Source organism: Canis aureus, chromosome 6 (genome assembly GCF_053574225.1).
Source record: "Canis aureus isolate CA01 chromosome 6, VMU_Caureus_v.1.0, whole genome shotgun sequence".
NCBI classification, from domain to species: Eukaryota; Metazoa; Chordata; class Mammalia; order Carnivora; family Canidae; genus Canis; species Canis aureus.
The window spans coordinates 41,973,654-41,999,138 of record NC_135616.1 but is presented as its reverse complement, the minus strand read 5'-3'; the positions used below and the strand labels follow the sequence as shown (position 1 = coordinate 41,999,138).

The following is a 25,485-nucleotide window of genomic DNA, read 5'->3' as shown; positions in this document are numbered from 1 at the left end:
CAGATGTCCATGGCAGCATTACCCGTAATAGTCACAGAGTGGAGACAGCCCAGATGTTCTCGGACCACTGATGGCGCAGCAGAGTGTGGTGTACCCACCCAGCGGAGCAGCATCTGACTGTCAGGAGGAGCAGCCCTGACACATGGCGGGGATGGAGAGAAGGTGCGAGTGGAGGAAGCCAGACACCCAGGGCCACAAGTGCCAGGGCTCCTGTGGTAGGAACTGTCCAGCAGAGGCACGTCTTGTAGAGGCTGTGAGCAGATGAACGGTTGCCAGGGCCTGAGCGGGAGACTGAAGGAGGAGTGGGAAGTGGCTGCTTTTGTGGGTAGGCACGGGGTTTCTTTCTGCGGGGATGAAAATGTTCTGGAATTAAACGGTGGTGACGGTTGCACAGCCCACTGTACTTGATCCTTTTAAATGGTGAATTTTGTGGTATGTGAGTTATATCTCAACCCTACTCTTTCATCCCTGTGTTATTATTTTCACTTATTCACTAGAATAGATGATACCATTCGCTTTACCAGGTTTCTGACATTGGTACAACTTTGGACGAATCTGTAAATGGACATCTTCCTATTTCTGAAGAAGAGAGATTGAAGGCCGAACCCCCCGGGCTTTTCTCTGTGGGCAGCCGGGTAGGTGGGAGTGCTGAAGGGGACGCCTTGCCGGGGTGTTCCTGTGGGCCTGAGTGCCGTCGGAGCCCTCTTTTTGGTAGCCCTGCCAGCGGTGCGGATGGCTGAGGTCACGGACAGTACATGAAGCCAGTCCCAGAGAATCTGAAGAAGACCGTGTAGTCTGCTGGTGAGGTTTCTTGGGTATGTCTATATTACCCTCAAACACCCAAGGAAGTTTTGTCTTTGGGGGATGAGGACTTTTCCAGGGGTGAAGGCCTTTTAGAACTTTTGGTCTTGGTAACTGATGCATCTCATGGCATGAATTCCAGAAGTGGTGTCACTGTGTGCGTGAGGCCCTTGATCTTCTGTCCTCCGTGGATTCTATGTTATCTGTGTTACCTTGGTAGGGAAGAAGGTTCTAGAGAACCCCAGAGCATAAGTGGAATAAGATGAATAGCTCTTATTCCAGGTCATCTTATTCCTCTTATTCTTAGGTCAAATCCCCAAGGAGTCCTGGTTGCAGTGGAGGGCTCTTCTGTGGTTTCAGGATGATTCCACCTTGGTTATATTTGTGTCTGCTTCATTCTGCAATCCCCTCCTCTCTCAGACTCCTGTCTCACCTTAGACTAGCGTCACAAGCAAATTGTAACGTTCAGTTTTTAACAATATAGGATTCATGAATCAGAAGTTTTAATTTAAAACTTTGGGTTATTTTTATTATTTTGTAATCTCTTTAATCTTTGTGTTTATAGTGTTTTGAGAAAATGAACCAATTACTATTGCCCAAATAAATATCTGGTCAGTGTTGTATTTTGTTTTAGTGATGTTTTCTCTTTCATTAGAAACTTCCAGTACAGGTTTTACATAGATTTTAGAAGGTATGGAAGGAGGTTACTAACTCAGACCCAGATCATCTAGAATTTTGCTCTTTTGATTTGTAGCTTTCTAGACTTTTTCTAATGCAGAGCATTACACAGCCCTAAATGTGTATGTGCATGTATGTTTTAAATACAAGTGAGATCATACTGTTTATAAGTGAAATTATACTACATTATATGATTTGTAATTGGCGCCTTTCTACTTAATTCTTGTCACTAAATACAGAGCATTTTCATGATGCTTCAGATGGCCTTAATCTACTTAATTTATCTCTTAGGGGATGGACTTTTAGATTTTTTTCTATTATTTTTGCTAGTGCTATGAACACCTTTGAATATATGTCTTTGTGCACATGTTTGATATTTTGTATCTGCACATCTGCTTATTATTTTAGGATAAATTCCTAGTAGTAGAATCAGTAGTAGTCATTTTTTTCCTTCTTTTTCTTTTGTTAGCAGGTCCTGTGAGGTTGATCTCTGCTGCTTCTCCCTGACTCTACTCTCCACGTGAACATTTGTGTATTGTTATTTATTTTTAAAAGATTTTATTTCTAAGTGATCTCTCTACATGGGGTTTGAACTTCCAATCCCAGGATCCAGTCACACGCTGCTCAGACTGAGCCAACCAGGCACCCCTTGCGTCTCCTCGTTTCCCTTCTTGCTCCCCCTTCTCCGTGCAGTTAGAATGATCTTTTAAGCGGCCCTTGGCTGTTGTTACTCCCTGCTAAAGGCATCTTAGACTCTTTGAATAAAACCTGAATTATTAAGATCCTGATCTGACTGTGTTCATAGTTCCCAGCACAGGCTCTGTGAGTACACAAGAAATATTTGAGTGAATAACAAATGAAATTAGTTTACCAGACAAAAGGGAATATTATTAGTTTTTGATACCCATTACCAAATGAGCAACAGTAAATGAGAGTGCAGGTTTTCTGACATGCTGGCCAAGTTAGGGCATTATCGATATTTTTGGTCTTTGCCAATCTGGTAGGCAGACGGTGTTATCTCAATGTTTTATTTTTTAAATTTCTTTTAAGTCATCTCTGCACCCAGTACAGGGCTTGAACTCATGACCCCGAGACCAAGAGTTGCCTGCTCTGCTGTCTGAGCCAGCCAGGCACCCCTCAGTGTTTTGATTTGTATTTCTTTACCAGGAGAGTTGGATGTTTCTTCGTGTGATTATTGGACAGCTCTGATTTCGTGGGGATTGTCTGCTGCTGCGATTTGTCTGTTTTCCCAGCAGGATGTTAAGTCTTTCTTGCGGCGGTTTATTATCTCCCTAACAGGTAGCCCCACATCATGCAGTTCAGTTACCTACTAGAATATTTCGAGCTGGCCACGCACTTCTGCTGTTGGTGTCCCCAGACCCACTTGTGCGTTTTCAGCCCTGGGCTGGGTTCACCTGGTGTGTCTGTCTCTCACTTGGAAGTGGCGGTCTTGGTGCATAGGCTCTCATGAGACCTCAGCCTGTGACCTGTTCTCATGTCTCCTGGGCCGGAGCCAGGCACCCGGTCAAGACCAGAGTCTGTGTGGGAGGAGACTCATCACCTTGTCTTTTAATTTCATTTGTTCTGGGGTAGAAGTGCTATCATTTCCTGTCTGATCTGTTGGTCCTTGCCTTGATAGTTTCTGCCTTGGGTGTTCATGCCTTCTCTAGCTGCAAGTGTATGCATATGCCCCAACATTTTCTTTTCTTTCAATGGTTTCATTTCTATTGCAGTATAAGCCACCTGCAATTTATTGTGAAGTCAGGTGGGGAGGTTAGGTTAGTATCAACCTGAAGATGGAGTGTTTGGTCACCTGTCAGCATCCTTTGTTGACCAACTCTTCCTTCCGCATTGGTTTGAAATGCCACATTCATGTGTACCGGGTATCCATAAATACTTGTTTCTGGATCGGGACTCACTGATCATCTAATTCAGTGCTGTTTCCTCACAGTTCAGTGACCCTAAGTTTGTATTTTAATGCCCAGTAAGGGAAGTTACTGTTCATTTTCTTAGGATTTTCAAAACTTTATTTACTTGTTCATTTAATGTATTCTTCTAGATTAGTTGTAGAATGATTTTTATCAGTTAAAAATGAAATAAAAGGTATACCCCCAAATCTTTTGGGGTTTTGATTTGGATTGTGTTTTGTTAATGAATTAATAATGGGTAGAGGACAGAATTGACTCTAAATAACAAGTTTTCCAGTCTTTCCACATTCAGATTTTTCATGTCATCTCTGGGAAGGTGCAGGATCATATAGATTCTAAAATGTTCAATAGGTTTGGTGTGCTGCTACCTTTAAAAAAGTTCTTTTATATTTAGAAATTAAACTTTTAGCTCATTTATACTGTCAGTGCAACATCTATTCCCATATTTGATTGTCTTAATTTTTCTTAAAGTATATGTGCTTGTATTTAAACATAATGCCTGGGATTAGAAAAATTTTTTTATTTGCTAAGAACTTAATTTCAAAGTCTGCATTTATATTCTTCGGTTTTCTTAGATTTTGGAATATAATCCCTGATATTATTGAGTACTCATTGCCTGAAATACTTTACATATTACTTATTTGATACTCCTCTAACAGCTTATAAAGTAGGATCTGTTCTTATTTTATAGATGAGGATGCTGAGCCACAGATGTTTGTCCAGGGTCTCCTGCTAGTAACCAATAGAACTGGGGTCCCAACCCAGCAGTCTGGTTCTGGAGCTCATGCTTTCAACCAGTGTGCTCTGGGGCTTCTCTGTCCTGTTAACTTGTATGAACTGAAGTGTGTATTTGAATTTTCTAAAATGTTGATATGTGAGCGAATGATTTGTCCTCTTTGTGATCTCATCATCTAAAGGCTCTTTATTTTCTGAAAATAATTGGTCCAAGAGCAAGGCTCTGTAGAATGAATAGACCCAGAATAGATTGAGTGACACTTTGGAGATAGCAGAGGTGGGGAGAAAAGGCTTTATTTGGCTTTAATCTTGAAAAATGAAACAAAATTATGAAAACATTCATGCTGTGGTTGCAACTGTGTTAAATTCTTAGAATGGAACAAGAGCGAATCAAATGTTTCTTTTTTTACCTAATTTTTCTTTAAAAATTGTAATGTAGGTCGGAACTGTATACCCCCTCATGTCGTGATAGTTTTCTAGGTTAATCCCAAAGAAAGTAATTTTGCCAAAATACTCAAAGGCTCCATTTGTGAGGCCAGTTCTTTCCATTTACCTCCCATTACCTCATCTCTGTTAGCTTTCTCCAGTTATTTACTTATTATATCTGTTAAAATGCTTTCAGCTGCAAGTAACAGATTGATTGTATTTAAATGGATTGAAACATTAGCATTTACTGACTTGTAGTTGAGAGTCCAGAGGTGGGATGGGGTCTGGGCATGCTGCACCCTGTGGCTCTGTGATGTCTTTGATCTCTGCTGCAGGTTGGCTGTAGGGCTTCTAGGCTTGACTGTCCAGAACCCGTAATTCTTGGAGGAAGGAGGATCTATCATCTCTTGTGTTCTTTTTCCCCTGTGAAGGTATAATTTGCACACAGCTAAATGTATGTGTTACGAACATACACACAGCCTGGTGGATTTGTCCTGAGTCTGCATGCCTCTGTAACCACCACCCAGGTCAGGGTGTGGGAGTGCGCTTTCCACCTGCTGAGTTCCCTTTTGTTCTTCCAGTCCACGGCCTTCTCAGATTGTTGTTTTTGTGGCTTTGCCCCTAAGTTGGAAATGGTTCTCATCATTTTTGGTGACTTCATAAAGCTCTGCCTCTTTTTTTGTTTTTAAAGATTATTTATTTAAGAGAGCGCACGGGCAGTGGGAAGCAGCAGAGAGAGGGAGAAGCAGGCTCCCTGCGGAGTAGAGAGCCTGATGTGGGGCTGGATCCTAGGACTCCAGGATCATGACCTGAGCTGCAGGCATACGGAGCCACCCAAGCACCCCAAGGTGCCTGCATTGTCTGGAAGGCTTGCACTTCTGCTTTGTACATGGTTTACGTTGTGTTGCTTTGTCATTGAAACATGTGCCTGTCATGGAGAGACTGATAGGGCAAAGGGGAAATAGACCCCCCAGAGGCCAGTGCAACTGGCACGCATGTTTCATAGGGACTGATTTTAAAAATGGTTAGTTTATGGGGCGCCTATGTGGCTCTGTTGGCTCAGCATCTTCGGCTCAGCTCTTCGGCTCAGGTCATGATCACAGGGTCCTGGGGTCGACCTCCTACTTCAGTCTCTCTGCTCAGCAGGGGGGTCTACTTTTCTCCCTCTCACTCTGTCCCTCCCCCTGTTGGCTCTCTCTCTCTTTCAAATAAATAAAAATCTTAAAAAAAAAAATAAAAGGTTAGTTCGTTAGTGAATGTTTCTGTGTTAGGGTTACTTTTGTGTCCTTGGGCAACCTGGCATCTTATTGGAGCCTGGCAGTGCATCATATTGAGACCTCTGGACCCCTTTTGTCCTGTATTACATTTTTATATGCACATTCTTCTGGATTCGCTATTGTGTTGGCCTGTTGTCCCATCCAGTGTGCTGTCTCTGCTGTAGTCAGCTCTTTCTGCAGTTCACGTGTGGTCAGCTCAGTCTCCTGTATAACTCATTTCAGTGGCTTCCCTCTGCGGTGGGAATTAAGACTGAACTCTTGGCATACATGCATGATTCCTGCTCTGTGATTCCAGAGTTAGTGATATGGCCCAGTAAGATCAATCCTCAGAAACTACTTTAAAAAAGTAAATATGTGCATAGACACAATGGCTTCTCTTGTGTTTATAGTTTAATGAAGGAATAGCCATTAACATTTTTCAGAAGCTTTGAGGAATGGTATATGGTTCACAGGGGTAGAGACTACTTCATATATTCGTGTTTGATTTCTTTCAAAATGTCATCTGCAAATAACACAATTTTTCTTTTGTAGTTACATTTTTTAGGGGAGATTGACAGCATTATTTTGTATTGCTTTAGTATTTTGTTATACTTGTCTGTTATTTTGTTCAAATCATCTGCTTTGGCGAAAATCTCTGTCATCTTTTTAGATTCGTCTGGATATGGAAGTTTTCCAAGGTGTTTTCATTTTGGGAAGAGATAGTTTAACGGAATCCTCTTTGGCTTCAAAGCCATTCTATTCTTTACTGGCTCTAAAAACTTCCTTTGGCTGTCCGATCTGAAAGTCTTTCTGTGCAAAATGGGAGTAATAATCCATTGTCTTGTTTTGCAGTTTGCCAGAGTGCATTTAGAGGATTTGTGGATTTGATGTATTGCAGTTATTGTTTTCTTTATGTTGTACCTTTACTTTCATTTGAGTAAATACAGGATTCTGAGTGTTCTTTGGCTTTTCTTCTTTAACCTTGAATACGAAAGACTTCTGTTTTAGGCACTCTGAAAGGAAGGAACCAGTTAAAACTCTTAGAGAACCTGTATTTCAAAATGGTGTTTAAAATGTGTTAAGATGAATTGTCAGATGGAAAAGCAGAGCCCTGAACTGTAGAACCATCATCTGTGTCCTGGGGAACCAGCCTCCCATTTCCCCCATTGGAACCTTTGGGTCTCCTCCTCGACCTTCCTGGCCTGATGCTTGGGCGCTGCTTCCCACACTTCCTCCTGAGAACCTTGACCTGCCCCTGTGGCTCGCAGCAGGGTCGTCCCCACTTGGCATTCAGGGTGCTCCACACACCTTCAGCCACACCTCTCCCAGCCAGTCATTTATTTCAGAATGGTCAGTTGTGGTTTGGTTTGTCCATTTCAGAATTGACAGGAGTTTGGTCCTGTCCTTCTGTTCTGTCTTCTGAAAGGTGCCATGGTGCCCACGCAGTCGCTTGCTTCAGCTTCCTATTTCACTTTATTTCTTGATGATCACTCACTTGTCTGTCCACCTTCCAGAGCTTTTGGCACTCCAGGCCTGAGTTTTCCCTCACAAAATCTAATGTCAGCTCCTTTTACAAAAGCAGGTGCATTTCCCTAAGCACTTTGTAACATGCTGAATATAATCAGGGACTTCCAATATTAAAAAAAAAATAAAATTAAAAACTATCCTCATGGTTATTGTTTTAGGCCTTCCTATTTTAATTCTCTATTGGACTTGTGATTTTCAAAGGTATTAAGACAGTCCTTTGAACAGTTTAAACACAGTATGTTTTTATACCCCTGTAATCACATTACCTGTAAAGGTATGAATTAAGTGACAAAGTGAAAGGGTCACAGTGTAATATTTGGATAAAAAATTTTCACATGTAGGGGCAGCCCCGGTGGCGCAGCCCCCGTGGCGCAGCGGTTTAGCACCGCCTGCAGCCCGGGGTGTGATCCTGGAGACCCGGGATCGAGTCCCGCGTCCGGCCCCCTGTGTGGAGCCTGCTTCTCTCTCTGCCTGTGTCTCTGTCTTTCTCTCTATGAATAAATTAAAAAAATTTTTTTTTCACATGTAAATGTTAATATGTAATATACTTGAAGTATAAGGACAACACATCAAGTCTTTTTTTTTTCTGCTGGAAACTTTACAAATAAGGAACCCTGTCACCCAATCAGCAATTCTGTTTCCTTTTAACTGATGAATTGATGCAGTTCTGTTTGAATCTATAAAAAGTACTAAAATCAGAAGCTGATTCAGTAAGGTTTTTATACAGATCATGGATACAGTTATGAAATAGGCAGCTTATGTTTTATGATCTCCAATCTGCTCTTTCCCTTTACTGATGGATGTTGGAATTGAATGGAGGCCGCTAAGTCTGAACTTTGTTCGGTGAGCTGATCTTGCATCTGAAATTCGTAGGGCAGGTCCATGGGTTGGGTCATTTTTTTTTTTTATAATAAATTTATTTTTTATTGGTGTTCAATTTGCCAACATACAGAATAACACCCAGTGCTCATCCCGTCAAGTGCCCCACTCAGTGCCCGTCACCCATTCACCCCCACCCCCCGCCCTCCTCCCCTTCCACCACCCCCAGTTCGTTTCCCAGAGTTAGCAGTCTTTATGTTGTCTCCCTTTCTGATATTTCCCACACATTTCTTCTCCCTTCCCTTATATTCCCTTTCACTATTATTTATATTCCCCAAATGAATGAGAACATATAATGTTTGTCCTTCTCCGATTGACTTATTTCACTCAGCATAATACCCTCCAGTTCCATCCACGTTGAAGCAAATGGTGGGTATTTATGACGGGGTCTTTATGTCAGAGTCTTGATGAGGAATTCCTTCCTTGCTTCTTCTAGCTTCTGGCGTTTGCTGGCAATCCTTGGCATTCCTTGGCTTCTGTAAACACATCAGTATCATTTCTGCCTCTGTGGTCATAGGGCCACCTTTTTTCTCTTTGTGTCTCTGTCTTCGTGTGGTGGTGTCCTTTTTTAAGGAGACTGATCATATTGGATTAAAGGGCCTGGTCTATCTCATGTGACCTCATCATAAGTGATTACATCTATAATGACCCTGTTTTCAGGTAGGGTCATGTTCTGAGATACGGGGGTGGGGGTGGGGGTTAGGACTTTAACATCCTCTCCTGAGGTATGGACCACAACTTGGGTCTCCTTTATCCCTCACTTTGATCAGCTTGCTGCCTCAGATGACAAATACAAGGAGAGATATGCGTACACATACATTAAATATAAACACATGTAGAATGTCCATAAGGCTACCAGAACTGGGAAATAAATTCAGCAAAATTGCAGGGCAGAAGATCAACACATAAAAATCAGTTCCAGTTCTATATACCAGCAGTGAACAATCTATAAAGGAAAATAAGAAAACTCCATTTACAGTAATATCTAAAAGAATAAAATACCTAGTAATAAATTTAAGGCACGGAAGCGAGAGACTTGTATACTGAGAACTATAAAATAATGCTGAAAGAAATCAAAGAACTAATTGCATGATCAGAGCTCTGTGCATGGATTAAAGACTTAATGATGTTAAGATGACAGTACTACTACAGGGTCAGTATCATCTCTGTCAAAATCCCAATGGCATTTTTTTTTTTTTTTTTTTGCAGAAATAGAAAAGCCCATCCTGAAAATCAGGTGGAATTTCAAGGGACTCAGAATAGTCAAAACAATCTTAAAAAAGAGAGTTGGGCTCCCACTTGCAGATTTCGGAACTTGCTACAAAGCTGCAGTGATCAAAACAGTGTGGTTCTGGCATGTAGACCAGTGAACAGAGCCTAGAAGTTAAATTTGCATATTTTCGGTCAATTGACTTTTGACAAAGGGTGTCAAGACTATTTAGTGGGGAAAGGATTATCTTTTCAATAGATGATGCTGGGAAAACTGGATGTTTTTAGTTTTGAAAGAAAGTTTAGTATTTTTTCCTCCAGCGTGAATCCCAGCCTCTAAATCACGCTTTATTGATGTTTTGGACCAGGTGATTCCATGTTGCAGGGGATGTCCTGTGCATTGCAGGATGCTCAGCCTTACCCTTGGCTGCTGCCAGTAGATGTGCCAGTAGCTCACACCAACCTGCCCCTAGTAGTTAGGACAATCAAAAATGTCTCCAGACAGCATCAAATGTTGCATGGGGGGAAAGTTCCTAGTCGAGAACTATTGCCCTAAATTCTGTGATGCCAGGAACCACTGTACAATTTTTTGGGAAAAACTCAACATTTAAAACATTTAAATGTTTTATGTTTAAGTGGAAAAAGGTGATTTTCATGCTGTTCCCTACTTTTATTACAAAAGACACATCTGTTTGGTTATTTAGACTTTAGCTTGGTAACACACAATTTGTAAATAGTGTTTCAAAAAAGAAAATCTGTCCTTAAAATCAGTTGATACAATCCCATTTGTAAGTTAGGAACTACATGAAGATGAAAAAAAAATCAGCCTTTGAATTTGAACCCAAGTGAAATGAAAAACAAACAAACAAAAACCCCGTTGAAAGAAATCATTATACCTTATTGTTAGTTCAGTGCAAGTATTTAAAATAAACTTAACTCATTGTTTTTAAAGGTATCTTCTTGATATTTTAAAAGATTTTATTTACTTATTTACTTATTTACTTACTTATTTATTTATTTATTTATTTGAGACACAGAGACAGAGGTATAGGCAGAGGGAGAAGGAGGCTCCATGCAGGGAGCCCAAGGTGGGACTTGATGCGGGAAATCCGGGATCATGCCCTGAGCCAAAGGCAAGACGCTCAACGGCTGAGTCACCCAGGCATCCCTTTTTTTGATTAACTTTTGTGTTCCAAAGACTTGATGAATGTTCCTCATTGATCTGGAAGCCCAGATACGAGGAGCATAGGGCACAGTGTCTCCGAGGTGAATCTTTGCTCACACTGGGTACAAACCAAGTGGACCAGCCAGTGATATAGGATGACTTTTAATGTTCTCTCCTTATGTAAAATAAGTAGATCTGTGATACATAAAAGCAACTATTTGTTGCACATATAAGGACAGGCCAGGAGACTTGCTAAGTGTGTCCAGTGAAACACTTTATATAACAGATTAGGATAAGCGGTCACTTACAGTGGAGGAAGCCTGGGCTCAGTCACGTGGTTGGTGAATGACAGCTGAGGTTCACATCAAAGTCCTACATAATTCTCAAGACCTTGCTCATAATACTTTACAGGGCTTATAATTCTTTTACGTTCTAGAGCTGCTTCTCAGCTTTGGTGTCCCATCCTTTGAGGATCACACCCAGTCCAGCCCTCCTCCTGGATTTTGTACAGGAAGGGAGTGATGAGCAGTGTAGCAGAGAGGGCCAGATTTTGTAAGTCTTTGAAGGACAGGTGAAGGAATGTCAGTGATGTGCTGTGTAGGGCACATCTACCTGCAGGGGAGGATCACCCTCGGTGGGACCCTGGCCCAAGAGAGGGAGGGAGAGAGCGAGTGAGTGAGTGAGCATGGCCAGCAGGCAGCAGACCCTGGACCCCAACCTGGCAGTGCCTCACTTCCAAACCTGTATGCACTGTACCCTAGATCTTCAAAATGATTTGAACTTTTCTGGTAGATCGATGATTTCCCATTTGTGGGCTCTGAGTCAGCTGTAGGATTATTTTACAGAGCACCTGTATACCTATGTGTACTAAGCTTTTTCTGTAATCCCAAACTGCCAGCCCTCAGTTCACATGCATTATATTTCAAGTATGCATGTACACGCTGTTACAATGATACACAGATTGATTTCAAACATAGTATATTCAGGGGGCTTTTATATATTTTAAAAATTGTTTTGGAGAGGGAGGGGAGAGGGAGAGGGAGAGGGAGAGAGAATCTCAAGGAGGCTCCATGCTGAGGGAGGAGTGGCACTAGGCACTTGATTTCAGATCATAAGCAGAGCTGAAATCAAGAGTCAGATGCTTCTTAACCGACTGAGCCACCCAGGTGCCCCTAAAGTGTTTTTCCATCACATTTTCTCAATCAACATACAGTGAAAGTACAATTCCTGACTTTAAAAGGCCTCTCATTTTTGAGAAGTTTGAGAACCACTCTAAGTTTATTTTATCTGATATTTAATCTGTTTTTAGGTAGAGTGTGGCAGCCATTTTGCAAAAGAAATGGGGGAATCCCAACAAAACAGTGAACATATTTAAAGCCATGGCAAGACTAACTACAAGCTTTTATGTTTTGTTCTTTAGATGAAGCAGAATTCTGTCAAAAGTTTTATGACATATTACCAGTTCCCTGTATAGGTAATACATAAAAATAGTTCAAATAACATTTTAAGTAGGAGAAATTTAAGTTGTTAGGAAATTACAGCCTTTGTGCATAAATTACGATTTTTTAGAAGATAAACTGAAAGGCTCAAATTACTTCTTTTAAATTATGAAACAAAAGATGTGTGGGTATGTTATTACCTAGGAACTTTTATTCAAAAAACAATTCTTGGGGCGCCTGGGTGGCTCATTCCAAGAAGCATCAGTATTCAGCTTGGGTCGTGATCTCAGGGTCCTGGGATCAAGTCATGCATAGGGCTCCCTGCTCAGCGGGTAGTCTTCTTCTCCCTCTGCCTCTACCTTCTTCCCCCCCCCCCTCACTTTCTCACTCTCTTTCACTCTCTCAAGTAAATAAATAAAATCTTAAAAAAAAAACAACTCCTGCAGATGATGCTTTTCAAAGAAATGTGCCCAACGGTCAGCAGTTTTTTCTAGTATGTTGGAAAACCTGAAGAGTGGGGGCATATAAGTTGCTCTCAAGGTGTAAATGAGCTGGAATTTGGGCTTGTGATTCTATCTATGGCTTTAGACTTGCCATCATTAAAGTGCTTGTGTTGGTAATGCTGGTGTTGGTAGTCGTCTCTGCACAACTGTTTTTTGCATCCTTCCTCAGCCTCGACGGGGTTAACTGGCTTGGCAAGTGGAGAAAAGGAGTTCTGTGCTGTTTTCAGACTGCAGGATCTCGTTGCCATGCAACAAGCATTGTCAGTCAGTACAGGGTATCGTAAATTGGTATTCTGTGTCCCTTTGCACCACATGCTCATTTTGTAATCGGAGAGAAGTGGTTTTGGGCTATTTTGCAAGGTTTCTTTTTAAAACAACTGTTTAAAGATGATTTTCCTTGCTGTTTCTAATTGGTTACTTTTAAGGCATGTGAGGTCTTTCTGTTCTTGCTTAGAAGTTACACTAAAATGCTTGTGTTCAAAGAAAAGGTTTTATATTTTTCCTTTGTATTGTATGTGTATTTTTGTCTTGTAACTGTTTACTCAAAAATGAGTAAATTTTTGTTGGGAGATTCAAGTTAAGTAATTGGAACATCAGAGCTTTACCATAGTACATGTTATTTTGAAATTTGTTTTTTTAAAAGTACAAGTCCAGAAATTGATATTAGAATCCCTTGCTTAAGATTATTTTTATAGAATTCCTAACCTTGGATAGAATCTTATGCAAAATCCGATAGTTTATTTTTTTTCTGGGAGAAGTAAAAATGTTTTGATAGCAAGTGGGTGACACGATTAATAGCCTTTTTCTAGAACATGGTGGCACAGTATACATACTATCAAATGTACAGTTGTCAGGTGTTGGGTGTGTTCACAGGGCTGTCCGGGCCACTACCTCTGTGTTCAATCCATGTGCTCAGCTGCCACGAGATGGCACGCTCTCTTGGAATTACTTTCTTTTCTGTTGAGTGGTGAGAGTGATGATCTTTTCAAAATTACCTTTTTACCTTTTCCAGGTAAATTTAATATCCTTTTACCCGTATCTTGAATTGCTAATGAATTTAGTTTGGTTGTAAATTGTAAATGTCATACATTTTAAAAGGATGCAGTTTGTATTCTTTTATAGTATGGTGAATTGTGTATACAATTATAAATGTGACGGTTATGTGTCGAGGATTTGGTGCTCTTTTCTGGCCTATTTCTGGGCCATTTCCTGTGTTGTTCCTCCTGGGAGCATGCACAGTGCTGCAGTTATTTTCTGGGAGCATAGTACACGTGTATAGGAAGGTACATTGTTACTAGGGAATTCTGATGTGACGCAGTCCAAGGTCTAAAGCGAATCGGCATCATCTGATCTTCTGCTTCTCAGTATTCTCTGAGTTCATGCTCCTCTTTTTCATGGAGAACCTGGACAATCTAGAATAAGGAGCAAGAGGCCAGAGTGAAACAAAAGGGGGCAGTTCCAAGTATCCTTGGAGCTTTTCAGTTCATGCACACGATGATGGATTTCCTTTCCTTGGGCTACCGTATCTCTGTTCCCATTCTTTTTTTTTTTTTTTTAAGATTTTACTTATTTTATTCATGACAGAGAGAGAGGCAGAGACACAGGCAGAGGGAGAAGCAGGCTCCATGCAGGGAGCCCGATGTGGGACTCGATCCCAGGTCTTCAGGATCATACCCCAGGCTGAAGGAGGCACCAAACCGCTGGGCCATCGGGGCTGCCCCCCATTCTTTTCTAAAAAAATAAAGATTTATTTATTTTAGAGGCTTGGGGAGGTGCAGAGGGAGATAGAGAATCCTACACAGGCTCCACGCCCAGCGTGAGCTCCATGCAGGGCTTGATCCTGAACCCTGAGCCTGTGACCCAAATCAAAATCAAGAGTCAGATGCCCAATCTCTTGAGCCACCCTGGCATCCCTCTATTTCCATTCTTTAGCTAAAGAACTTACTTTTCCCTCTGACGGCCTCTCTCCCCCAACTCCTATTCTGGCACGTCTTCTGCCTTGAAACTCCTCGACCTGCCTCCCCCCCCCCCCCCCCCCCCGCCATTTGTATGTTCCGGTCTTGATCAACCAGACTTGCTCTATGTTTGCTTCCATTTCTCTTCACTTGCTGTTGCACCATCTTTAAAAAACACCCTCCTTTTATTTTTGTGCATTTATGTACACATTTGATTATGCACTCTGAAGTTTTTGTTTTGTTCACTTGATGTTTTGCATTTTCTTTTTTTTTTTTTTTTTGTTTTGCATTTTCTATGCTTCTAAAAACCTTGATTTTTTTTAGTTGCATGTTTCACTGTGATTTACCTGTTTTTTTTTTTAATGGCTACTTACATGGCTTAAAGTGATTTTGTATAAGGAAAATGCTTTCATAAATTTTTTCTTCCTAATTGCAGACTAATTCCTTAAGATAGATTTCCAGAAATAGTATTAGATCTACAAATAAATAGAAACAGTCTTAAAAGCTCTTGAATCATAGTGTCAAATGCTTTCCAAAGCCTCCTGCCAGTTTTCATGCCAGCCTGCAAATATATGGAGTGTCCATTTCACTGCAACCAGCAGCAACAGAGAATGTTTTGATGTTGACCTTTAAATCCAGAAGAATTGACTCATGGCTCTGCTGGGTCTTTATCTTGAATCATACCTAGATTTGAAAGGTGCTAGCATTGGGTTTGGGAGAAGGAGGGCCTGGCTACAAAGCGTCTCCTCCAGCTCTCTTTAAATTGTGCGGTGATGCTTTCGCTACCCAGGTAAGCTTGCATTTAATGTTGTGTCCTTTGGATGCTAGAAGTAACTGACTTTTTCTGCTTTAAATATTTTGATAGGTTAGATGGTATGGGACAAGTAGGGAGTGTTTAAAATGCCATTGCCTCTACCGCTGGGGGCAGAAACAGGTTTGGTTCTCTCCTTCACCCTGCCAGTCAGCAGAGGCATCCCACGTCAGATTCAGGAGCCGCCTGCCAGAGGCGGGGGGGCTGCTTCTTGGATGTAGCCTGAGTTACTGATACTTCTTCAGCTAGAAGATCACGAACAACTCTGCAGGTAAAGTGGCTTTTCTTGAAGAGGTTGTTCTAGGATTCCAAGCTATTATGTGCTGGTAGAACGTTTTCTCTGAAGAGAGGAGGCTGAGAGCAGAGACTCCTGGTTGCCCCGGCCTTGTCACAGCAGCCAGCACTGCCGGCCATCCTGGCCTTGAACCACTTGACTTGAGAGACTTGCAGCTCTGGCTTCTCTCTGTATGACACTGGCTTTGTCCATGGCCTTCCCTCCGTTGTCTTTCTCTTCTTCCCCTAGAACTTGCATTCTTCCCTGGTCTAACACCGCCCCCCCCCCCCCCCCCCCCCCGCCAGTGCTGCTGACTCCCACATCTGACTTGCTCTCTTGGTGAGCTCTGGGTAATCATTTGAGAACTTAAGTCGTTTGTACATCTAATAGGCACCTTCAGTTCCACGAGTCCACATCCATGTGTGTGGTATGTCCCTGCAAATTCATGCTGACTGAGGAAGAGGTATTGCAAGGACAGAGTTTTTAACTAAAACAATAACATAAAGGGTTAAATTATAAAAATTGTTGACATAAGACCTGTAACATTTATTTTTATTTATTTATTTTTTTAGATATTCATGAGAGACACAGAGAGAGGCAGAGACACAGGCAGAGGGAGAAGCAGGCTCCCTGCAGGGAGCCCTATGTGGGACTCCATCCTGGGTCTGCAGGATCACGCCCTGGGCTGAAGGCGGCGCTAAACCGCTGAGCCACCAGGACTGCCCAAGACCTGTAACATTTAAACGAATGTCTTTACCCTCATTTTGTAAGCGTTAGATCCCATCGTTTTCTTCTAGTAGCAGGGAGGTTTGCCTGTATCCTCCTGAATGAAGACGGAAGTGCGTGCTCAGAGCGGCTTCTCATGTGAGCATCACCTGCTGTGTGCCCGGGCCCGCACACACTGCTCCCTCTTCTCACATTAATATTTTTCACGTCAGCTGATGAACAGTAACTGGAGCTGTTGGCGCAGTGGACAGCCTGCCGCTGGGCAGCCCACTTTTGTCACCATCACTGCCTTTGTAGAGCACGGTACGCATTTACTTGACTGTGACTGTGCTTTGCCTTTCTAAGAATGAGGGGGAAATAGAAGAAATGAAGTGTTTGTAGCACAGTTAACACAAATCCAGAAGTCCCTAGGTATTCCAGAAACGGTATTCTTCATTCTCATTGGGACTGGACCCTATCTGTACATCAGCCACCTGGCTGTGTCTCTGTAGTAGTAAGATGGAAATTCAGGTCAGCTTACAAAGTACCTGCTTCCAGAATCAGCTGCTCTAGGGCCTTTAGGGATGAGAAGAAAGCAAGCAGTTTTGGTTGACCAGGAGTTACTCTGTCTCTTCTTATGGCTTGGCTTCATTGTCTCCACTGTCTTTCTTCATAGTGTCTCCAGATTTCCATTTTTCCAGCTTTCATAAGCTGAACTCAAAGAATGTTTGCTGTAATCTTCAGATAGAAACATCCTGGATTAAGACTGGTGACAGCTCTTCTTGGGTCATCATCCCTCTTCTCCAGCAGGCAGGGCTTCTGTGATGAGCCCCAAGGGTGGTGGGGATGGAAGTGGCTGAAGGAATGCTGGAAGCAGGTATCCATTGTGATACTCAACTAAGGAGGACAATAGCAAAATTTAGTTATATGTAAAAAAGATAGGAAATGTGTCTGAAGGTGAAGTCTTACAATAGAAGAGGTCGATTAACATTTTAATGATCTATTAAGTTTGCAGGATTATAGAGCTTGTTGCGAAATGTAGCTGGCCGCACTCCCTTTACAGTAATAAAACAAGGCTGAGGCTTGACATCATCCCAAGAAAATTGAAAAGAACATTGGTAAGACATCTCATTTCTTACAAACTCTGAGCAATGAAAAAAAAAATCACTTCTGTCTACCAAATGCTGTATTAGGTAGGTCATGAAAACTAGAATTCAAGCTGAGAATCATTTAGTAAATTTTATCTGTATTTTATATTTGTTTCAAGTGGTTGCTTGTACCTTAGTTTTTAAAACTAAATATCTATGCCTCAATTAGGGATTTTGTAGCTTTTGACTGTTGGGATGAAAAATCTTTTTTAAAAACGATTTATTCATTTGAGAGAGTGCACGTGCATGCATGAGCCCGCGCATGGGGTAGGGGGTGCAGAGGGAGAGGGAGAGAAGATCCTCAAGCAGACCTTGCTGAATGAGGAATCCAGTGTGATGTTCCATCCCAGGACCTGGAGATTATGACCTGAGCTGAAATCAAGACTCAGATGCTTAAGCGACTGAGCCACCCAGGTGCTCCTGAAAACTCATTTTTAAAGTAAGACTGTTGCTTGGCTCTTGACCACTCCACCTTGAGGAGTAGATCATGTAGGAGAGTAGGGAGCCTGGGACCTCATGTCTAAGTGTTCTGTGTCCACATTGTTGGCTACAGCACTCTACCAGCAGATACCAAACTGGGCCACTTCACATCCCACCAGATCAGGGACACCTACCCTGTAGCTTTCCCACTTATTAGGTGATGCAGTGATGTACACACCACATAAGAATGTGGCCTGGGGAGAATTGACCCTATGCCAGGTGTCACAAGAACCAGGATCCTGAGTATGTCCCTTTCAGGGGACCTTACTCTTGGCTTCTTCAGCCTCTCTGGTTAGAGTCTGGTTGTAGGAAACAGCACTCTTTTGTTCTCTGGGACAGATTGCTTCACTGCCACTAAATTACGAAGCTTTTAACATATAAAGCCTCTATTTCTTCCAAGAGATTTGTTACCTAGAGAATCCTTGTGCTTTGGATTTATAGGTGAAATTACAGGTTTCTGACTGCTGATAAAAAGGACTTGTTGGCTATTTCCTTTCCTCACTCACCAGGTTAATGCACGTGTTTTTTAGAATAGCTACCCAACATAGGAGGGTTACCCTCTAATCTGAGAGCCCTTGGGGAAGTATCTTACTAATATTCAGAAAAGAAAAAAAAAAAGAAAAAAAAAAAGAAAAACATTTTTTAGAACAAAAGGACTAATTTACTGATTGTAGATAAAATACAAAAAATAGGGCAACAGAATATAAAAGCAAAGCACAAGAAGCATATATCCCTAAACAAACAAAAAAACAACGTACCACCTCTTTTTCTTGTTCCTTTCTCTAAGACAATTTTTTTTATTTTTTCCTGAGATTTCTTAAATCTGTGGGGAAGAACTCTAGTGTCTTAAAAATTCTTGGCTGCTTTTCTTCTGGGTTTTAGTGTAATCCCAAATCTCTGCAATACAAAAGTTCTACTTCTAATGCCTTAACTTACAAGTTTAGTTTTGTTTTTTGCTTCAACTAGAGAAGGCTTCTGTGCACTGGGTATGTATGTGGGTGTGGGGAGGGGGTTTCTTTAGAAGTATATCTTTTTTTCCCTGTTTGTCCTTTCTTCTTTTTGAAATTTACTCTTTCATTTTATAAAGCAGATTCCTGTCTGGTCCCTCCCCTTCCAGACTTTCCCACAGTGACACACTTGAGGTTTGCATTTATGTCATTCTGCCAGTTTCTCAGGCAGTGCATACCACTGAGACATTTTAACAGCTTCATTCATGTCCACTTTATATGGTCAGTGTCACACATTCACAGTGTACAGTTTGATAAGCTCTGACATGTATGTACCCATGAAACCATCAGGTCAGGCAAGCTAGGGAACATATGTATTATCCTCAATTTAAAATTAGAAGCATGGGATGCCTGGGTGGCTCAGTGGTTGAGCATCTGCCTTCTGCTCTGGGTGTGATCCTGGAGTCCCAGGATCGAGTTCCACATGGGGCTCCCTGCATAGAGCCTGCTTCTCTCTGCCTGTGTCTCTGCCTCTGTCTCTCATGAATAAATAAATAAAATCTTAAAAAAAATCAGAAGTACTGTCAACAAAAATTTGGAATATAGGAAAGAGAAGGGAGTTACCTATAAAGCCAGACACTTAAGATGCATAACCTTTGGTGTGTCTTCATTTCACATGGTATCATGTTACTTTTCCATATTGTTACATGGTCTTCATAATAAGACTTTTTAAAGAGTTGAGGGATAACATTAAAAACACCCTAACTGCGTATCTATCATGATAGTACACAGAATGTTTCACGTGGGGGGCCCATTTTCAGCTGCTTTTGAAGTCGGTGATAGAAGGAGCGCTTCTTTTTTTTAAATTTTTTAATTTTTATGATAGTCTCACACACACACACACACACACACACACACACAGAGAGAGAGAGAGAGAGAGAGAGAGAGAGAGAGAGAGAGACATAGGCAGAGGGAGAAGCAGGCTCCATGCACCGGGAGCCCGACGTGGGATTCGATCCCGGGTCTCCAGGATCGCGCCCCGGGGCCAAAGGCAGGCGCCAAACCGCTGCGCCACCCAGGGATCCCGGAAGGAGAGCTTCTTAGAAGAGAGTGTGGGGCAGGGGAGAGCAGGGGAGAGCAGGGGAGAGCATGGGGGAGGGGAGAGTGTGGGGGAGCGTAAGTGGACCTGAATGGTCCCTGTTCCCTGGGCTGTGGGATGGAGCTCTGGAAGGAAGAGCAAGCATGTGTCAGGGAGCTTGTCCTTGTACCTGTTGGGTGAAGACGAGGGGTGGGGGGCTCGTGTGGCATATGCGAGAAAAGTTTGGATTCGAGGTATTTCATTTAGGAAGACCCACGGAGGGGTCTGGTGGATGGTGACAGGATTCTGGCTGTGTATGTAAACCCACCTTAGCGTTGATGAAGCGTGCACCGTTCTGTTTTCCCCAGCTTCCCTGGGATTTTGTTGACCGGTAACATGGGTAAGTTTAAGTGTGCGGCGTGCAGGTGTGATCCATGTATGCGGACACCTCCGTCCGCTCGCATGGTGGCCTGTGTTCACAGCACCCACTGTGGGACAGGAACGAGCCGCGGTCCGTGCTGCAGGGGCCCAGAACTAGCTCACAGCTGGACGGACGAGTGCTCCCTCCGCACCCCGCTCTAGGCTGTTTCCGTGGTTTTGGCTCTTCCAGGTTGTGTGTGTGTGTGTGTCTGACCGGCCCAGCGGGCTGCCCCGAGGTCCTCGGAGGTCAGGGGCACCCTGGGCGAGTCAGGAGCGGGAGATGCGCGGGGCGGGCCCTCGAGCGGGAAGCGGCCGGGGCACCTCGGAGGGCGGCGTGTCGGCGCGCTCGGGTCCTGAGAACGGTGCTGCGGCCTCTGGTAGGGGACTGGGTCTTGGGGTCGCCGCCACTCCTCAGCGGAGGATGCCCGCCCGCGGGGAATGGGGAATGGGGCGGGTTCCGGACGCATGGCCCCCGCCTTGTCCAGCGCTCCGCCGATAGGTGGGCGCCGGGACTGGAAAGGTCGTGTCCGCCTTCGGTGTGGCCTGAAGTCTGCGGGAGAGCTGGACAGGCGGATGCGCGCGGCGGGCGCAGGCCCAGTGCCGTCGTGCGCTCCTCCTGGACGCCAGGGACTCGCCTGGGGGCGCTGCGGCCTTGCCCTCCGACCACCGACCGCCGACCGCCGGAGAGCTGGGGCGCGTGGTGCAGTGTGCACGGCCGGGTCACGGGCCGGGTCACGGGCCGGGTGCACGTGCCGCTCGCGGAGGTCGGAGGGGAGGTACGGGGCCGCCGGCGCGCTGCCTGCTGGGAAGGCAAGATGGCGGTCCGCGGGGCTGCCGAGGCGCGGCCGGGCGGGCGCTGACGGACCTCCGGGCGCGGAGTGGCACCTTCGGCCCCGGAAGACCACGCTCAGAGCAAGAGCTTGGGCCGGGACCTCCATGAAAAGGGGCAGGTGTGTCTGCCGGTAATTGGTGTTGGAAACTGGGCGGCAGTGGGCAAGACGGATCTGGTGACGCGGCCTCCTCGCCCCCGGCGAAGACCCCGAGCCCCGCACCCCTGGCACCGCCTCAGGGCTGCGTGTGCTGACGAGGACTGGCGGCCGGAGAGCGCTCCCCTCCGCGGTGGCCTGTCCAGAGGGTCTGGTCCCCTGTAAGGGACAGTGGGGAACTTAACAGGTTCTCAGAGACCGGCACGTACTGGCCGCGCGGTGCAGTGTTCCCCGCAGCTGCTTTCAGCGGCGCACTCTGGAGCTGCAGCGCTGACCTCATAGACACGGCTTAAGAATATTTTCCCGGAACCACCTCAGTTTCCCACTGAGGCGACCAGGCTTGAAGACCCCTTCCCCTGCATGCTGCCTCCTGTGTGCCTTGGGCACGGGGACCCCCCTCCTAGTCCCCAGGCTCCCTGGGTCTTCTCTCCAGTAGTCATCCTCCCTCCCTCGGAAGGTTCTAGGGTGGTGGTCCGGGAACTGGCTTAACCGTGTATCAGAGCTGAAAGGCTAGAACATGTCACGGTACGTTGCACCTGCTAAGGGCAGGTGCTGTCCGCGAGGCCGTGTGCGTCCCCCGCGTGCGCCCCGCGTGCCCCCCGTGTGCCCCCCGCGTGTCCCCCGCGTGTCCGTGCTGCAGGTGCTGGCTTGAGGTCTGCACAGCGTGTCTGTCAACGGCCGCAGCTTGACGAAAGGCTGAGGAGGGGGAGGAATCGCTGTGAGTTGGGCGGGCGCCTCTGCAGTTCAGGGTATGCCCCCGTAGGGGTTCTGGGCTCCCTCAGCCTCCTTCTCCTGGGGCCGAATCCTTTGGCGTTTGGTTTGGTTTGGTTTTGGTTTAAGGGGCTTTCCAGTAGTTACTGGGATGAAGGTAGTTAAAAACCTGGAAATTTAAGGCATAGAGGTGGCTTTCTGCTTTTCCATTTCAGTGTTATAAATCGAATATAAAACTTCTTGGTTCACTTTTTGGTCTAGAAATCTTGGAGGATTCATCAGTGATTCAGAGGAGAAAGCGAGGTACAACAGCGCTTGACGTTTAGCAGGCACTCAGTGAATCTTTGTGGACTGGATGGATGGATGGGGAGAGCTCTGAGCACCAGTCTAGGATCCCTGAACTACTTATTAGTGAGCCATGAAGCAGGAGTGACGGCAGGAGCGGAGGCAATTACTGTTCCCTTATTTCTGTGCTGTATTCTCTTGGAAGAAGAGATAAGACAGGAATCCCAAACTGGCAACTGGTTGATTAAAAGCCATCCCTGTGGCCAGTTGTGTATATGGATGGCCATTTTTAAAAAAGAGACATGGGTTAGCCTTTAGTACAAAGAGCTGCTGGTGGTTTTAGTTTTTGGGGACATTGGCCCATGGTTCACTCCCCCCCCCCCATCCCCCCAGTTATCGAAAAGTTTAATGTTAGGAAGGCTGATTGCTTTCAGAGAGTTGTTATTCTCCTCCAGGGGGATTTTTGGATGAGGATGGAGGCTACTCTGCAGGGGCAGCAGCTGCCAAACAGTCTGTTTGGGGATTAGGTGCACATTGGTATAGAGCTGAAATCTGCTTCCTGGTTGCTGAAACCGTGTTCCTTTGCCTCAAGGATGAGGCGCACTCTGCTCCCTCTCATTACATTCACTTAGTTCTGGCTGGTAATACTTTTAAGCTGATAACCTTTCTCTTCAGGAGATCTTCCTTGGAAGAGTAGTTGATAGCTAGTATTGAGCAAATTAAAAATGTTGCTTCTGTCTTTTCTTAGTTTTTGCTCAGAATTTAATTACAAGCTGGTAGATAGCAGAGCATAGAAAATTAGTTGCATATTATTTAACCACTTTGGCAGTGGCAGAGACACAAATGCCTTCCTATTGTTCGAATGGCAATATGAGGCATGATATATCCATATTTTGTGAAGGACTTTAAATTCTAATAGTTTTTGTAAGCATTGGTAGTAGAAGCATTGATAGTGGAATTTACTTAGCTGGTTGATTGTTTTTTTTAAAGATTTTATTCATTTATTCATGAGAAACACAGAGAGGCAGAGACATACACAGAGGGAAAAGCAAGCTCCTTGCGGGGAACCCGATGTGGGACTCGGTCCTGGGACCCCAGGATCACGCCCTGAGCCAAAGGCAGATGCTCAACTGCTGAGCCACCCAGGCGTCCCTACTTAGCTGGTTGAACCCTAAGTTTGTGTAGTGGATTCGGGTTGCATCCATGGTTCTGATGGTTCTAATTATGCCAAGACTTTATAGGAGAGGCTAAATTAATTGCCACTCTGGGGGATCCCTGGGTGGCGCAGCGGTTTGGCGCCTGCCTTTGGCCCAGGGCGCGATCCTGGAGACCCGGGATTGAGTCCCACGTCGGGCTTCCTGCATGGAGCCTGCTTCTCCCTCTGCCTGTGTCTCTGCCTCTCTCTCTCTCTCTCTCACTGTGACTATCATAAATAAATAAAAATTAAAAAAAAAATTAAAAAAAATAAATTAATTGCCACTCTGTGACTTAGTACTGCTCTGTCGAGATTCTTTGGATCATCTGAATGAACATTTATTTAATACTACAGAAATAAAAACTTGCAGTGGGTACTTTTAATGTGTCTAAATAGTGAGCCAGGATCTTAATAATCCCTGGGTCTATTTAGGCTTGGGCTACAAGCTGTCACTCAAAAGCTAGAAGGTCTTTCTGTGTTACTTGGGCAGATTTTTTTTTTTTTTTTTTTTTTTTTAAAAGTCTAGAAGGTCTTTGGTGGTATCTCTGAACCTTGAAGGGTAAAGTACAAGAGTTTGGACATATATTTGCATATGTAGTTTGGTTGTATTATTGTGAGTAGAACTTAAATCTACATTTAAAATAGCTGGCGCATTTGTCCGTAGACCGGCAAAGTTCAAACAATAGAATGACAGAAATATCCTTTTTTTCTTTTTTTTTTTTTCCTGGTGTTCAAGGCTCAATTTGCTGGTCTGAGCTCAGTAGATTTTCAGCACTCAAGCTGGGTATCTTCAAAACTGATTTAGTGGATGGGGTATAGTTTTCCAGTCACTAATGGAAACAATGACAGTAAATTTTAAAGGTTTGTATTTTATTGGAATCTGGCATTGTCTCCTATAAAAGTAAATCAAAAGTAGCACTTTTGATTCTTGGACATCTCAACTAGCTCTTCTTTTCAGAAAAGGATATTTTTCTTTTCAATTTTTATATATGGTTACAATATAAATATAAATACTAGATATAGTTATATCCTTGTAAACTGCATTTCAACTACAGATCAACAGAAGAGCAAATGTAGTTAGGCTACTTTCCTAGTGTATCTTATTTTGAAATTCACATATATGAGTAAAATTAAATGTATTTACTTTTCAACATCATTTATTTTGCATGCTGTTTCCAGTGAGTTCTGAAATAGTTCTCATGCCTATTTTAAAATGGGACTGAAAGGATGTATGTGTGTGTGTGTGTATGCATGCATGAGTGGTGGAATGCAGGGAGGATTGTTGTGGAGAAAGGTGATTAAACACCTATGGAACTAGAAATTTGAGACAGGTCTCTAAGCTTCTAAAAACAGGTAAGATAGGCTAGAAAATGTACTAGAGCATTATCTTTTATTAGGAAGGATTTATAACTAGTTATTTTTGTGGTTAGGATTGAAAACTAGACACTTGGCTTGTCCTTAGGGAATATCCAACAAAGTTCTGTACGTGAAGTAGTTTAATCTTTAAAAATAGGATTAAAACCAAAAGTAGTATATACTTACTATAGAGAATTGACAAAGTATGGGAAAGTAAAGGAAACACGTTAATCAGTCAATGAATATTTATTGATTAGCTTCTCAAATACTCATGATTGCTGGCAGGTACAGTTGTCGGGGATGTGCATTTAGACAAGGTAAGAGTCCCTGTACTCAGGGGGTGTGTATTTTCTTAGGAGATGGAGAAGCAATATGTACTAGTACATCAAGAAGTCAGTTATTCTCAGGTCAGTGCAAAGAAGATAAAATGTGGGGTGGGAAAAGGTGAGGCAGGGGGTGCACCAAGGCCTGTGGTGATGGGAGTAGGGAGGGGAGGACCTTCTCAGGGTTGAAATTTGAATTGACCTCAAAGATGAGGTGATAGTCACATGAGATGAGGAGGAAGAGCATTCCATGTAGACAGAGCAG

General features: G+C 43.7%; 1 protein-coding gene across 12 annotated transcripts in view; it reads left to right on the top strand.

The window, feature by feature from the left end:
- ENAH (ENAH actin regulator) overlaps nt 1-25,485 on the top strand; it is a 144,723-nt gene that overhangs the window by 12,366 nt on the left and 106,872 nt on the right. Inside the window, exon 1 of one of the 12 annotated variants that reach the window (XM_077901289.1) lies at nt 21,521-21,875. The exons of the other annotated variants lie outside the window; for them this stretch is intronic. Within the exon in view, the coding sequence (XP_077757415.1) occupies nt 21,868-21,875 (8 nt within the window). The 5' untranslated portion in view covers nt 21,521-21,867. Of the gene's footprint in view, nt 1-21,520; nt 21,876-25,485 lie in introns of those variants that run through there. 12 annotated transcript variants of the gene reach the window in all.